This window comes from Salmo salar, chromosome ssa02 (genome assembly GCF_905237065.1).
Source record: "Salmo salar chromosome ssa02, Ssal_v3.1, whole genome shotgun sequence".
Lineage (NCBI taxonomy): Eukaryota > Metazoa > Chordata > Actinopteri > Salmoniformes > Salmonidae > Salmo > Salmo salar.
This window is the reverse complement of record NC_059443.1, coordinates 15,735,806-15,752,544: the sequence shown is the minus strand read 5'-3', so window position 1 is coordinate 15,752,544 and position 16,739 is coordinate 15,735,806. Positions and strand designations below refer to the sequence as shown.

Sequence of the window (16,739 nt, the reverse complement as noted above, 5' to 3'; positions counted from 1 at the left end):
AATCTACACAAAATTCCTCTTAATTACAAAGCAAAAACTGGTTTTTAGAAATGTTTGCAAATGTATAAAAAACAGAAATGCCTTATTTACTTAAGTATTCAGACCCTTTGCTATGAGACCTTGAAATTGAGCTCCGGTGCATCCTGTGTCCATTGATCATCCTGTGGTAAATTCTATTGATTGGACATGATTTGGAAAGGCACACACCTGTCTATGTAAAGTCCCACAGTTGTCAGAGCAAAAACCAAACCATGAGGTGGAAGGAATTGTCCGTAGAGCTCTGAGACAGGATTGTGTCGAGACAAATCTGGGGAAGGGTACCAAAAAATGTCTGCAGCTTTGAAGGTCCTCAAGAACACAGTGGCCTCCATCATTCTTAAATGGAAGAAGTTTGGAACCACCATCTCTTTTCAGAGAGATGGCTGCACTGCCAAACTGAGCAATCGGGGGAGAAGGGTCTTTGTCAAAGAGGTGACCAAGAACCTGATGGTCACTCTGACTGAGCTCCTGTTCCTCTGTGGAGATGGGGGAACCTTCCAGAAGGACAACCATCTCTGCAGCACTCCACCAATCAGTTATTTATGGTAGAGGGGCCAGACAGAAGCCACTCCTCAGTAAAAGTCACATGACCGCCTGCTTGGAGTTTGCCAAAAGGCACCTAAAGAACTCTCAAACCATGAGAAACCAGATTTTCTGGTCTGATGAAACCAAGATTGAACTCTTGGCCTGAATGCCAAGTGTCACGTCTAGAGGAAACCTGGCACCATCCCTACAGTGAAGCATGGTGGTGGCAGAATCATGCTGTGAGGGTGTTTTTCAGTGACGGGGACTGGGAGACTAGTCAGGATCGAGGAAAAGATGAATGGAGCAAAGTACAGAGATCCTTGATGAAAACCTGCTCCGGACCTCAGACTGGGGCAAAGGTTCACCTTCCAACAGGACAATGACCCTAAGCACACAGCCAAGACAACGCAGGAGTGGCTTCGGGACAAGTCTCTGAATGTCCTTGAGTGGCCCAGCCAGAGTCCGGACATGAACTCAATTGAACATCTCTGGAGAGACCTGAAAATAGCTGTGCAGCGACGCTCCCCATCCAACCTGACAGAGCTTGAGAGGATCTGCAGAGAAGAATGGGAGAAACTCCCCAAATACAGGTGTGCCAAGCTTGTAGCGTCATACCCAAGAAGAATCAAGGCTGTAATCGCTGCCAAAGGTGCTTCAACAAAGTACTGAGTAAAGGGTCTGAATACTTATGTAAATGTAATATTTCAGTTTTATTTTTAAATACTACTTTAATACTATTTCAAATCTGTTTTTGCTATGTCATTATGGGGTATTGTGTGGATTGATGAGGACATTTAAAAAAATATCTAAAAAAATAATCAATTTTCGAATAAGGCTGTAGCGTAACAATGTGGAAAAGGTCAAGGGGTCTGAATACTTTTTGAATACACTGTACACACACACACACACACACACAAACACAGACAGTGTTGGAAGTAACACTGCATGCGGTGTGTGTGGTGTGATCTCTCTGCTCTGGAACCTTCCTCTCTCCCTCCAGGTTGAAGTGTCCATATGATGTCTCAGTAGACCTGGGAGCCTACTGCTTACAGAGTAGGTGATGATTTACACACTACGGTATCTCTGGAATCAGCATTCATGTTTCTTTTACCTCTGACTATAACGTGTGCGTGCTTGTGTGTGTAGGTGAGCTGGGGGACTGTGACCCTCTAGAGCATTCTCCTGAGCTGGTGTCAGAGTTTCGCTTCACACCCAATCAGAGTGAGACCATGGAGGCAGACATCTTTAACAAGTGGGTGGACTTAAGGTGAGTTAAAACGCCATCCAAAAGGACATCTTCACTGGTGTCTGTCTGAACAGACTGTAGGTCTGTCTGGATAAGAACACAGGGCATTTTCACTGGTGTCTGTCTGAACAGACTGTAGGTCTGTCTGGATAAGAACACAGGGCATCTTCACTGGTGTCTGTCTGAACAGACTGTAGGTCTGTCTGGATAAGAACACAGGGCATCTTCACTGGTGTCTGTCTGAACAGACTGTAGGTCTGTCTGGATAAGAACACAGGACATCTTCACTGGTGTCTGTCTGAACAGACTGTAGGTGTGTCTGGATAAGAACACAGGACATATTCACTGGTGTCTGTCTGAACAGACTGTAGGTCTGTCTGGATAAGAACACAGGGCATCTTCACTGGTGTCTGTCTGAACAGACTGTAGGTCTGTCTGGATAAGAACACAGGACATCTTCACTGGTGTCTGTCTGAACAGACTGTAGGTCTGTCTGGATAAGAACACAGGGCATCTTCACTGGTGTCTGTCTGAACAGACTGTAGGTCTGTCTGGATAAGAACACAGGACATATTCACTGGTGTCTGTCTGAACAGACTGTAGGTCTGTCTGGATAAGAACACAGGGCATCTTCACTGGTGTCTGTCTGAACAGACTGTAGGTGTGTCTGGATAAGAACACAGGACATCTTCACTGGTGTCTGTCTGAACAGACTGTAGGTGTGTCTGGATAAGAACACAGGACATATTCACTGGTGTCTGTCTGAACAGACTGTAGGTCTGTCTGGATAAGAACACAGGACATCTTCACTGGTGTCTGTCTGAACAGACTGTAGGTCTGTCTGGATAAGAACACAGGACATCTTCACTGGTGTCTGTCTGAACAGACTGTAGGTGTGTCTGGATAAGAACACAGGACATCTTCACTGGTGTCTGTCTGAACAGACTGTAGATCTGTCTGGATAAGAACACAGGACATCTTCACTGGTGTCTGTCTGAACAGACTGTAGGTCTGTCTGGATAAGAACACAGGACATCTTCACTGGTGTCTGTCTGAACAGACTGTAGGTGTGTCTGGATAAGAACACAGGACATCTTCACTGGTGTCTGTCTGAACAGACTGTAGGTGTATCTGGATAAGAACACAGGACAGGTGATAATCACATGAACAATGTCTGGTTCTTTAACAACTCAGATAGTGTATCACTCTGGTGTTTTCTAGTGCTGTATCAAACCTATGTAAATCACCCTCTCTTTCAATCTCTCTCTGTTTGCCTCTGTCTGTGTGATGGATCAAGGGATTAATCCCAGGAGCGTCTTGATTGAATCCAGGCAGTATTTAACCCTGCTAGTGTATGATCGCTCCAATCTCAGATTAGATTACACACACAGATTACACACACACACTGGGGCTCACTGAGCTGACATGACACCAGTGAAAGCGAGAAACCCTACTGAGTTTCGCTCTCTCTCTATTGGCCAGATAAACCCCTAGGCCCTAATCTGTTGTGTACATCTGAACTGGATTACTGCAAGAAATCTGGAGGACATTCCACCCAGAGGGCAGGGTATGTGTGTTAGAGAGAGACTGAGCATGTGGTTTTGTTTCCCCAGGGGTAAGGATCCATCCCAGGCAGAGACCAGCTTCCTTAACAAGTGTAAATGGCTGGAGCTGTACGGAGTGGACATGCACTTTGTCAAGGTTGGTGCGTGTGCTGCTGTTGTCAGTGTGATGTTTTTGAAGAGAGTTGTGTTGTAGAGTAGCGCTGAGCGTGTGTGACTGTGTTGTCCTCAGGGAAGGGACGGAGCGGAGTACGCTCTGGGTCTCACTCCCACTGGCATCCTGGTGTTTGAGGGTTCCACCAAGATAGGCCTCTTCTTCTGGTAAACATGAACACTCCAAAACACAATGATATATTCTTGAAAACAGCTGCCTAGTCTGCAATGTCAACTGTGTGTGTGTTCCAGGCCCAAGATCACCCGCCTGGATTTCAAAAAGAGTCGACTCACCCTAGTGGTGACGGAGGACGATGATCAGGTGAGCAATACACAAATACCCGTGGCCATGACCCCACTCTCCGAGGGTGTCTGATATATGCAAAGAGAACCATTTCCATTTCACACCACCACACATTTACAGGCTACACACTTGTACGTGATCGTGATGTACGAGACCATTTCATTGACATTGAAATATTTGGACTGCTTTTGTCGGAGTGGTGTTTGATTGTGATTGGCTGTTGTGTGTTTAGGGGCGGGAGCAGGAGCACACCTTTGTGTTCCAGTTGGACAGTTCGAAGACGTGTAAACACTTGTGGAAATGTGCTGTGGAGAGCCACGCCTTCTTCCGGCTGCGCCAGCCCACTACTGGGAAGGCCTCCAGCAGTGACTTCACACGCCTTGGATCACGCTTCAGGTTCAGGTGGGTGGGGCTCGCACCGACACTCAACTCTACAACAGAGGTTGTGCCCAAAATGGCACCCTATTCCCTATATAGTGCACCACTTTTGACCAGAGTTCTAGGGTGCACTATATAGTGAATAGAGTGCCATGTTGGATGCACTCTGAGACTAGGTAGGGTTCTGGTCAAAAGTAGTGCACTAAAAGAGGACTAGTGCGCCATCCGAGATGCAAGTTCTGTCTCTATGGTTACATGATGGAAGCTATGGTTACAGGGAAATGCCGTTTGTTTACATGTCAAACTGAAATGACCTCTTCAGATATACACACTTCCATGCATCTATCACCACCATACAGGGACGCAGTATGTTGAGTCATGTAAATGTTCTGTACATCCTGACATGCCAAATACAGAGATGCCAGCTACTGTTCATCGTCGTTAAAGGGAAACTTGGGGGTTTTGGCAATGAAGCCCTTTATCTACTTCCCCAGAGTCAGATTGACTCAACGATACCATTTTATCTGCATCCAGTATTAAGGAAGTTATCAGCAGTTTCATGAGCCAATGCTAACTGGCATTAGGGCATGATTGGAAGTCTATGATATCTACTAGCATGCTAGCAGTTACCATAGACCTCCAGTCATTATGCTAATGCTAGTTAGCATATTCCTTTAAACTGGGTTGGTATATTCTCCACAGTACACACTATAGCCTATACCCTACAGCTCTACATCCCTACAGCTCCCAGCAGGGACATAAAAATGGTATCAACGAGTTAATCTGACTCACTGCCAAAATCCTGAAGTATCCTTTTAAAGTGTTCTCTCTCTCTCCTTCTAGTGGAAAGACTGAGTACCAGGCTACCCACGGAGGGAGGCTGAGGAGAGCCAGTACGTTTGAGAGGCGACCCAGCAAGAGATACCCCTCCCGCACTCACTCACTGGGTGGCAAGGGTTGGTATATTCTCCCAGTACACACTATCGCCTCTACCCTACAGCTCTACATCCCTACAGCTCCCAGTTCCCCCATACAGTAAAACACCCATACAGGCAGTTTCCCATGTCAATTCTCCTGTGCTTGATTCACTGACCTGATTAACCTGGCTTTCTCTCTCTCCACAGCCCTCTCTCCAGCCAAACCACCACATATCAGGTGGGTCCCTGAGAGCACAGGACAACCAAGCATTACAGAGCCTTTAGAAAGGATGCACACCCCTTGACCTTTTCCACATTTTGTTGTTACAAAGTGAGATTAAATGGATTTAATTGTGACTTTCTGTCAATGATCTACACAAAATATACTAATGTCAAAGTGGAAGAAAAATTCTAACATTTGTAAAAATTAAACACTAATATATCTTGATTAGATAAGTATTCAACCACCTGGGTCAATACATGTTAGAATCACCTTTGGCAGCGATTACAGCTGAGTCTTTCTGGGTAAATCTCTGAGCTTTCCACACCTGGACTGTGCAACATTTGCCTATAAATGTTTTTCTAAATTCTTCAAGCTCTGTCGAATTGGTTGTTGATCATTGCTAGACAACCATTTTCACTTTCAGGTCTTGCCATAGATTTTCAAGCAGATTTAAGTAAAAACTGTAACATTTACATTTACGTCATTTAGCAGCCGCTCAGGAACATTCACTGTCTTGGTAAGCAACTCCAGTATAGATTTGTTCTCGTGTTTTAGGTCATTGTCCTGCTGAAAGGTGAATTGATCTCCCAGTGTTTGGTGGAAAGCAGATTGAACCAGGTTTTCCTTTAGGATTTTTCCTGTGCTTAGCTCCATTACATTTTTATTTTTCTTTCTTGAAAAACTCCCCAGTCCTTAACAATTACAAGCATACCCATAACATGATGCAGCCACCACTATCCTTGAAAATATAGAGTGGTATTTTGGTGATGTGTTGCAAATTTGATTTGCCCCAAACATAACACTTTGTAATCAGAATAAAAAGTGAATTGCTTTGCCACATTGCAGTATTCCTTTAGTGCCTTGTTGCAAACAGGAGGAATATTTGTGTTCTGTACAGGCATCCTTCTTTTCACGTCGTCAATTAGGTTAGTATTGTGTAGTAACTACAATGTTGTTCCATCCTCAGTTCTCTCCTATCACAGCCCTTAAACTCTTTAACTGTTTGGCCTCATGGTTAAATCCCTGAGCAGTGTCCTTCCTCTCTGGCAGCTGAGTTAGGAAGGACGCCTGTATCTGTGTAGTGACTGGGTGTATTGATACACCATCCAAAGTGTAATTATTAACTTCACCATGCTCAAAGGGATATTCCATGTCTGCTTTATTGAATTTTTTTTACCAATAGGTGCCCTTCTTTGCGAGGCATTGTAAAACCTCCCTGGTCTTTGTGGTTGAATCTCTTTTAAATTCACTGCTCGACTAAGGGACCTTACAATTATCTGTATGTGTGGGGTACAGAGATGAGGTAGTCAATAAAAATATATATATATTATTTCACACATAGTGAGTCCATGCAACTTATTTTACATGTTAAGCACATTTTTACTTCTGAATTTATTTAGGCTTGCCAAAACTAAGGGGTTGAATACTTATTGACTCAAGACATTTCAGCTTTTGATTTGTAATTAATTTGTAAACATTTCTTAAAGCATAATTCCACTTGGACATTGAGGTGTTTATGTAGGCCGGTGAGCAAAACAAATCTATATTTAATCCATTTTGTAATTCAGGCTGTAACACAACAAAGTGGAGAAAGTCCAGGGGTGTGAGTACTTTCAGGAGGAGTTGTATGTTACGCCTCTATTCATGTTAAAGAGCAGTATGGTAATGAGCAAGATGTACATTTTATAACAATGTATGTAAATTGAAGATATGTTTCGGTTAATGATCTGTATGTAAATGTGATCTTATTGAGCAGTTATGTTGTTCTGTTTCAGCTCCCACACCAGCCCCGAACCTAGTCTACACCCGGTAAGACACACACACACACACACACAATGGTTCCTCTTGGATATGAAGGTTAAAAAGGAAAACGTCAGTGGATACCTTTGTGACTGATTACCATGGCAATGCATCTGCTATATTCAACTGAATATTATTTTCTGTGTTTTTCTCCATCTGTCTCTGTTCAGTACCAGCGTAACATCCCTATAGCCCATGAGCCTTGGCACCCAGCCCTCACTCCCCCCATCTACCTACAACACTCAGGACACACATCCCCGCACAGGTGAGACAGACAGACACATAGGTAAGGCAGTTGACGTCTTAATGGTGTATAGTGAGTCCCCCCCCCAGCCCCCAGAGTTCTCTCTCATTTCAGAGGTGCTCTTTCTCTCTGCCAGGTATCTCCACTGTCTTTTTCTTTTTGAATGTCTCTTTCACTTCATATCACTGTTACATCATTCATGTGTTGCATCATTTAGACAGGCTGTGTGTGTATGCTTACCGTGTGTGTCTGTGTATGCGTACCGTGTGTGTGTCATTTCCCATGTCCAGAGCGCCTGCCGCAGTAGCAGTGAGTCAAGAGCCCAGTCATCGGTCAGTACCAGAGAGGACCAGCGGATCTTTGCCAGGATCCATCAGTGTGGTGTACAGAGACAAGGTCATGACTGCACTCTGACCCCTCCACCCTGACCTCTACAGCTCTGACCCAGGACCCTGTCCTAAACCCACCTCTAAATCTAAACTCTAACACATACGCACATGCATAGGAGACAACTGGAATACAGAAGACGGAGAGAGACTGGGGGACAGAGAAACACTGGTTGTGGACTCATGGACCAAAATACCTCGCCATCCTCCTCCTCATCATCACCATCATTACACACCAGCCTTGTCTACCATGTGTCTTCTCCATCAGATCACCACCACCACCATGCTGTGGAGACAGACAGAGAGACTTTAAACACAGAGAACATAGAGAGATCTCTCTCCTAGTGGATTGGACCATGAGGTTTGATGTTCAGTACCTTGGTAGTTCATGTAATTGTTGTTAATAATTTAGTGGCTGAATGCTACCAAGTCGTCAAATGTAACTGGATAAGATTGAAATTCCGTTTATGCTTTACAAAACAATCATACCGCGACATTATTGTTCTGCCCAGTTAGCGGGTAGAATTGCTTTTAGCCAAATCCTTTTAGAGCAAGCCAAATAACTTCATGTTTTGAAAAGTTATCCTAGATCAGGATTCACTGTTTGAATGTAAGATGCCAATCATTTGAGTGTGTGAAGTAGTCTGTCACCATAAACTGCTGTAACTAGGGATCACATGGTTCTACATTACATCTGTAGGGGAATATAGCGACTTCGGAGATCTCAGCTAAACGATGAAGGAACATGTTCTTGTTAAATCCTTATCAGCGATATATACATTACAATATATACATTACAATAGGATGTCATGTTATGGAAGTCTTGAGTCTACCGCTGCAGATCTGCCTTTATTCTTCAGAGACATGAATGTTGTGTGTGAGGGGTTCTGGCTCAGCTTAATCAACCCACATAGATCAATAGAAAGGCTCTGATGACCTTGTTTACCTGTGTTCATGCTGATTGTGTTTACATCCTCAACATTCCTTCCTGTTGCCTCTTATCACAACCAGCCTTAGATTGGTTGCTACAGCCTTGTTGAATAAATACACTGCTTAAACTCCTTCACTGAAGTTGAATAATGTACACGTGTACACACACACACTGAATGACTGTTAAAATGATGTGCCATACACACACACACACACACAGACTACCAAAGCACAGGTGGCTGGTTGTACCTTAATTGAGGAAGACGGGCTCATAGAATGTTATCAAACGTGGTTTCCATGAGCTGTCCTCCCCTCAGCAGCCTGTGTACCAAAGAGAGGTTTTAAAAACTGGTGTTACTGTGTGGTAATGAAGGTGGAACAGGGTGCTGGTCTGGTTCAGTGTTTCTGGACTGTGTGTTTGATTGAGGGTGATGTGCTGTCCCCAGTTTCCCTCTGAGTGGTCCTGTCCTGGGAGGGGAGCAGCAGTTCAGTGTTGAGGAGAACGAGGCGCCGTACTCTGGAAGCATACACCATCGCCACCGCAGACACACACACTACGACAACAGCCAGGAGACTTACTGTCACACACACAGCAAGAACCGTGAGTATACACATACACACCACGGCAGCCAGGGTATACACACCACGGCAGCCAGGGTATACACACCACGGCAGCCAGGGTATACACACCACGGCAGCCAGGGTACACACACCACGGCAGCCAGGGTACACACACCACGGCAGCCAGGTTACTGACGCCACGGCAGCCAGGTTACTGACGCCACGGCAGCCAGGGTATACACGCCACGGCAGCCAGGGTATACACGCCACGGCAGCCAGGGTATACACACCACGGCAGCCAGGGTATACACGCCACGGCAGCCAGGGTATACACGCCACGGCAGCCAGGTTACTGACGCCACGGCAGCCAGGTTACTGACGCCACGGCAGCCAGGTTACTGACGCCACGGCAGCCAGGTTACTGACGCCACGGCAGCCAGGTTACTGACGCCACGGCAGCCAGGTTACAGACGCCCACGGCAGCCAGGTTACTGACGCCACGGCAGCCAGGTTACTGACGCCACGGCAGCCAGGTTACAGACGCCACGGCAGCCAGGTTACAGACGCCACGGCAGCCAGGTTACTGACGCCACGGCAGCCAGGTTACAGACGCCACGGCAGCCAGGTTACAGACGCCACGGCAGCCAGGTTACAGACGCCACGGCAGCCAGGTTACTGACGCCACGGCAGCCAGGTTACTGACGCCACGGCAGCCAGGTTACTGACGCCACGGCAGCCAGGTTACTGACGCCACGGCAGCCAGGTTACTGACGCCACGGCAGCCAGGTTACTGACGCCACGGCAGCCAGGTTACAGACGCCACGGCAGCCAGGTTACAGACGCCACGGCAGCCAGGTTACTGACGCCACGGCAGCCAGGTTACACACGCCACGGCAGCCAGGTTACAGACGCCACGGCAGCCAGGTTACAGACGCCACGGCAGCCAGGTTACTGACGCCACGGCAGCCAGGTTACCAGCACGCCACGGCAGCCAGGTTACAGACGCCACGGCAGCCAGGTTACAGACGCCACGGCAGCCAGGTTACAGACGCCACGGCAGCCAGGTTACTGACGCCACGGCAGCCAGGTTACAGACGCCACGGCAGCCAGGTTACAGACGCCACGGCAGCCAGGTTACAGACGCCACGGCAGCCAGGTTACAGACGCCACGGCAGCCAGGTTACAGACGCCACGGCAGCCAGGTTACTGACGCCACGGCAGCCAGGTTACAGACGCCACGGCAGCCAGGTTACAGACGCCACGGCAGCCAGGTTACAGACGCCACGGCAGCCAGGTTACAGACGCCACGGCAGCCAGGTTACAGACGCCACGGCAGCCAGGTTACAGACGCCACGGCAGCCAGGTTACAGACGCCACGGCAGCCAGGTTACAGACGCCACGGCAGCCAGGTTACAGACGCCACGGCAGCCAGGTTACAGACGCCACGGCAGCCAGGTTACAGACGCCACGGCAGCCAGGTTACTGACGCCACGGCAGCCAGGTTACTGACGCCACGGCAGCCAGGTTACTGACGCCACGGCAGCCAGGTTACTGACGCCACGGCAGCCAGGTTACTGACGCCACGGCAGCCAGGTTACAGACGCCACGGCAGCCAGGTTACAGACGCCACGGCAGCCAGGTTACTGACGCCACGGCAGCCAGGTTACTGACGCCACGGCAGCCAGGTTACTGACGCCACGGCAGCCAGGTTACAGACGCCACGGCAGCCAGGTTACAGACGCCACGGCAGCCAGGTTACTGACGCCACGGCAGCCAGGTTACACACGCCACGGCAGCCAGGTTACACACGCCACGGCAGCCAGGTTACACACGCCACGGCAGCCAGGTTACAGACGCCACGGCAGCCAGGTTACAGACGCCACGGCAGCCAGGTTACACACGCCACGGCAGCCAGGTTACAGACGCCACGGCAGCCAGGTTACAGACGCCACGGCAGCCAGGTTACAGACGCCACGGCAGCCAGGTTACAGACGCCACGGCAGCCAGGTTACAGACGCCACGGCAGCCAGGTTACAGACGCCACGGCAGCCAGGTTACTGACGCCACGGCAGCCAGGTTACAGACGCCACGGCAGCCAGGTTACAGACGCCACGGCAGCCAGGTTACAGACGCCACGGCAGCCAGGTTACAGACGCCACGGCAGCCAGGTTACAGACGCCACGGCAGCCAGGTTACAGACGCCACGGCAGCCAGGTTACAGACGCCACGGCAGCCAGGTTACAGACGCCACGGCAGCCAGGTTACTGACGCCACGGCAGCCAGGTTACAGACGCCACGGCAGCCAGGTTACTGACGCCACGGCAGCCAGGTTACTGACGCCACGGCAGCCAGGTTACAGACGCCACGGCAGCCAGGTTACAGACGCCACGGCAGCCAGGTTACAGACGCCACGGCAGCCAGGTTACAGACGCCACGGCAGCCAGGTTACAGACGCCACGGCAGCCAGGTTACAGACGCCACGGCAGCCAGGTTACAGACGCCACGGCAGCCAGGTTACAGACGCCACGGCAGCCAGGTTACTGACGCCACGGCAGCCAGGTTACCGACGCCACGGCAGCCAGGTTACAGACGCCACGGCAGCCAGGTTACAGACGCCACGGCAGCCAGGTTACAGACGCCACGGCAGCCAGGTTACAGACGCCACGGCAGCCAGGTTACAGACGCCACGGCAGCCAGGTTACTGACGCCACGGCAGCCAGGTTACAGACGCCACGGCAGCCAGGTTACAGACGCCACGGCAGCCAGGTTACTGACGCCACGGCAGCCAGGTTACTGACGCCACGGCAGCCAGGTTACAGACGCCACGGCAGCCAGGTTACAGACGCCACGGCAGCCAGGTTACTGACGCCACGGCAGCCAGGTTATATGTTAACTCTGTGTATGTGTTTAGAACACAGAGCCCCTCCCTGTCCTGTAGATGAGCTGGAGCTCTGTCTGCTCAACCCCCTGGAGACAGACAGCAACACCTCTCCCTGGCCTTCACTGCATGTCAACATGGACAACAAGGTACAGTTACACACCAGGTCAGACATATTTTAGCTGTTATTTTAATACACATTTGGACTCCGCCTCTCTCTCTCATCTCTCAGGCAGAGGAGAAGCAGTTGTCTGAGAAGTCTCTCCAGCCCTCCTCTCCCCACAGCCCTCCAGACCATCTCAAGTGTAACATCTTCAAAGCTCAGATGGAGGCTGTCTATAGAGTGAGTTCTGACCCCTGGTGATGGAGGCTGTCTATAGAGTGAGTTCTGACCCCTGGTGATGGAGGCTGTCTATAGAGTGAGTACTGACCCCTAGTGATGGAGGCTGTCTATAGAGTGAGTACTGACCCCTAGTGATGGAGGCTGTCTATAGAGTGAGTTCTGACCCCTGGTGATGGAGGCTGTCTATAGAGTGAGTTCTGACCCCTGGTGAGTGACGGAGGCTGTCTATAGAGTGAGTACTGACCCCTAGTGAGTGACGGAGGCTGTCTATAGAGTGAGTACTGACCCCTAGTGAGTGACGGAGGCTGTCTATAGAGTGAGTACTGACCCCTAGTGAGTGACGGAGGCTGTCTATAGAGTGAGTACTGACCCCTAGTGAGTGACGGAGGCTGTCTATAGAGTGAGTACTGACCCCTAGTGAGTGACGGAGGCTGTCTATAGAGTGAGTACTGACACCTAGTGATGGAGGCTGTCTATAGAGTGAGTACTGACACCTAGTGATGGAGGCTGTCTATAGAGTGAGTACTGACCCCTAGTGAGTGACGGAGGCTGTCTATAGAGTGAGTTCTGACACAGTGATGGAGGCTGTCTATAGAGTGAGTTCTGACACAGTGACGGAGGCTGTCTATAGAGTGAGTTCTGACACAGTGATGGAGGCTGTCTATAGAGTGAGTTCTGACACAGTGACGGAGGCTGTCTATAGAGTGAGTTCTGACACAGTGATGGAGGCTGTCTATAGAGTGAGTTCTGACACAGTGATGGAGGCTGTCTATAGAGTGAGTTCTGACACAGTGATGGAGGCTGTCTATAGAGTGAGTTCTGACACAGTGATGGAGGCTGTCTATAGAGTGAGTTCTGACACAGTGATGGAGGCTGTCTATAGAGTGAGTTCTGACACAGTGATGGAGGCTGTCTATAGAGTGAGTTCTGACACAGTGATGGAGGCTGTCTATAGAGTGAGTTCTGACCCTATTGAGTGTGTTTTTATAGTAGCCGTGTAAAAGATAACATCCTCTCTCATCCTCCTGTCCTCTCCTCTTCTCCTCTCTCATCCTCCTGTCCTCTCCTCTGTTATCCTCCTCTCCTCTTCTCTTCTCCTCTGTTATCCTCCTGTCCTCTCCTCTTCTCCTCTGTCATCCTCCTCTCCTCTGTTACCCTCCTGTCCTCTCCTCTTCTCCTCTGTCATCCTCCTGTCCTCTCCTCTTCTCCTCTGTCATCCTCCTCTCCTCTTCTCCTCTGTCATCCTCTTCTCCTCTGTCATCCTCTGTCATCCTCCTCTCCTCTTCTCCTCTGTCATCCTCCTTTCCTCTTCTCCTCTGTCATCCTCCTCTCCTCTTCTCCTCTGTCATCCTCCTCTCCTCTTCTCCTCTGTCATCCTCCTCTCCTCTTCTCCTCTGTCATCCTCCTCTCCTCTTCTCCTCTGTCATCCTCCTCTCCTCTTCTCCTCTGTCATCCTCCTCTCCTCTTCTCCTCTGTCATCCTCCTCTCCTCTTCTCCTCTGTCATCCTCCTCTCCTCTTCTCCTCTGTCATCCTCCTCTCCTCTTCTCCTCTGTCATCCTCCTCTCCTCTTCTCCTCTGTCATCCTCCTCTCCTCTTCTCCTCTGTCATCCTCCTCTCCTCTTCTCCTCTGTCATCCTCCTCTCCTCTTCTCCTCTGTTATCCTCCTGTCTTCTCCTCTCTCATCCTCCTGTCCTCTCCTCTGTTATCCTCCTGTCCTCTCCTCTGTTATCCTCCTGTCCTCTCCTCTGTTATCCTCCTGTCCTCTCCTCTGTCATCCTCCTGTCCTCTCCTCTTCTCCTCTGTCATCCTCCTGTCCTCTCCTCTTCTCCTGTCATCCTCCTGTCCTCTCCTCTTCTCCTGTCATCCTCCTGTCCTGTCATCCTCCTGTCCTCTCCTCTTCTCCTCTGTCATCCTCCTGTCCTCTCCTCTGTCATCCTCCTGTCCTCTCCTCTGTCATCCTCCTGTCCTCTCCTCTGTCATCCTCCTGTCCTCTCCTCTGTCATCCTCCTGTCCTCTCCTCTGTCATCCTCCTGTCCTCTCCTCTGTCATCCTCCTGTCCTCTCCTCTGTCATCCTCCTGTCCTCTCCTCTGTCATCCTCCTGTCCTCTCCTCTTCTCCTGTCATCCTCCTGTCCTCTCCTCTTCTCTCAACCTCCTGTCCTCTTCTCTTCTCTCATCCTCCTCTCCTCTTCTCCTCTGTCATCCTCTTGTCCTCTCCTCTTCTTCCTCTCTTGATGAAGGATGCTCCGCTGACGCCCAGAGGGAAGACCTGTAGTCAGGAGATCAACGACAGGCCAGTAGTAGCAGTGATACATTACTCTTCCCAGTGTGTGTGTGTGTGTTTGATGGTGGATGATAATGCTATGTGTGTCTCAGGTATCAGAGCTCCAGTCAGGACTCTCGAGACTCTGCCACTTCCAGTCTGACCACAGAGAAAACGTCCCTCCGCCCCGACCACAACTCAACCACAGACAGACCCGCCAAGTCTAACCCTAACACCAACCGCAGGAAAAGACTGGTCAGGCAGTTCAGCTTGTAAGTATGGCAGGGTATTCACAACCTGCTCTGGGATTCCATACGATGCTCATAGCTGTGTCCTGTACTCAACATACTGTCATAACCTAGCCACTCTACACAAAAACCTATGATGTCAGTTATTCACTACTCATGTGACACATTTAGAATGCTGTGGCTGAACACTGTCCTGTAATTGGTCCTCAGTAACCATGAGGACGAGGACAATCTCCCAGAGGCCCTTGCAGCGATCTCTTCCCGGAGCACTGGGAAGTGTGGATCTAACAACTCACTGGACAACCAGACACAACCCTCCATATACCCTCAGGAAACTAACACACAGGTCATCACACCCCAGAGCACTCAGCAACACACTCTTTTCATAGCAGAGCATTTGTCCATTTGGATCAGAGCCTTGTCATTTCTAAGCAAATACCAGGATAATAGTAGATTGTGAACTGAACAGTTTTGTGTGTGTTGCAGATGGACATGCCGACACTGGAGCTGAGGAGTCCATGCTGTGAGCATTCTCCCTCTCCCCACCTCTCCACTTCCTACTACCACACCTCCATCCCTCCCCTGGTACCCTGCCTCGCCTCTCACACCAACAGGTAACACACACTCAGGTTACACACACACTCAGGTTACAGACACACTTAACACACAAATCCCAGTCATGTAACATTCCTCATGATGATCTGTGTGTGTGTGTTTAGCGGGGAGGAGATGAGGTTGGACAGAGAGAAGATTCTCAGGGCTCTCCTGATGACGGAGCTCTGAGTCCGTGACCCCTGTGACATCATGGATGCCTCATGGACCTGGTCTGAGACGACCTTCAGGAGTCCCATGTCCACTGGCTGCACTCAGCACTCAGCATTTACTGTACATAATGCAGTCAACCTTTCTAGATTTGCATACAGAAGACTTTGCTTAAGTGTTATTTTAAAAGGAACATGTTTTATGTCTACCCACACTACACACCCTGTAATAACATGCTCCCACACTACACACCCTGTAACAACACGCTCCCACACTACACACCCTGTAATAACATGCTCCCACACTACACACCCTGTAACAACACGCTCCCACACTACACACCCTGTAATAACATGCTCCCACACTGCACACCCTGTAATAACATGCTCCCACACTGCACACCCTGTAATAACATGCTCCCACACTACACACCCTGTAACAACACGCTCCCACACTACACACCCTGTAACAACACGCTCCCACACTACACACCCTGTAATAACATGCTCCCACACTGCACACCCTGTAATAACATGCTCCCACACTGCACACCCTGTAATAACATGCTCCCACACTACACACCCCTGTAACAACACGCTCCCACACTACACACCCTGTAACAACACGCTCCCACACTACACACCCTGTAATAACATGCTCCCACACTGCACACCCTGTAATAACATGCTCCCACACTGCACACCCTGTAATAACATGCTCCCACACTGCACACCCTGTAATAAGATGCTCCCACACTGCACACCCTGTAATAACATGCTCCCACACTACACACCCTGTAACAACATGCTCCCACACTGCACACCCTGTAATAACATGCTCCCACACTGCACACCCTGTAATAACATGCTCCCACACTACACACCCTGTAACAACACGCTCCCACACTACACACCCTGTAACAACACGCTCCCACACTACACACCCTGTAATAACATGCTCCCACACTGCACACCCTG

At 49.6% G+C, this 16,739-nt stretch overlaps 1 protein-coding gene across 1 annotated transcript in view; it reads left to right on the top strand.

Annotated features, from left to right (window-relative positions):
• epb41l4b (erythrocyte membrane protein band 4.1 like 4B) overlaps positions 1-16,064 on the top strand; it is a 24,182-nt gene extending 8,118 nt beyond the window's left edge. The window contains exons 6-23 of the mRNA XM_045698424.1: positions 1,565-1,617; positions 1,711-1,831; positions 3,424-3,511; positions 3,605-3,693; positions 3,778-3,847; positions 4,062-4,231; positions 5,051-5,163; positions 5,332-5,362; positions 7,123-7,156; positions 7,318-7,412; positions 9,154-9,308; positions 12,180-12,295; positions 12,379-12,489; positions 14,730-14,782; positions 14,866-15,024; positions 15,211-15,346; positions 15,487-15,614; positions 15,720-16,064. Of these exons, the coding sequence (XP_045554380.1) occupies positions 1,565-1,617; positions 1,711-1,831; positions 3,424-3,511; positions 3,605-3,693; positions 3,778-3,847; positions 4,062-4,231; positions 5,051-5,163; positions 5,332-5,362; positions 7,123-7,156; positions 7,318-7,412; positions 9,154-9,308; positions 12,180-12,295; positions 12,379-12,489; positions 14,730-14,782; positions 14,866-15,024; positions 15,211-15,346; positions 15,487-15,614; positions 15,720-15,783 (1,786 nt within the window). The 3' untranslated portion in view covers positions 15,784-16,064. The remainder of the gene's footprint in view (positions 1-1,564; positions 1,618-1,710; positions 1,832-3,423; positions 3,512-3,604; positions 3,694-3,777; positions 3,848-4,061; positions 4,232-5,050; positions 5,164-5,331; positions 5,363-7,122; positions 7,157-7,317; positions 7,413-9,153; positions 9,309-12,179; positions 12,296-12,378; positions 12,490-14,729; positions 14,783-14,865; positions 15,025-15,210; positions 15,347-15,486; positions 15,615-15,719) is intronic.
• The last annotated feature ends 675 nt before the right edge of the window (positions 16,065-16,739 follow it).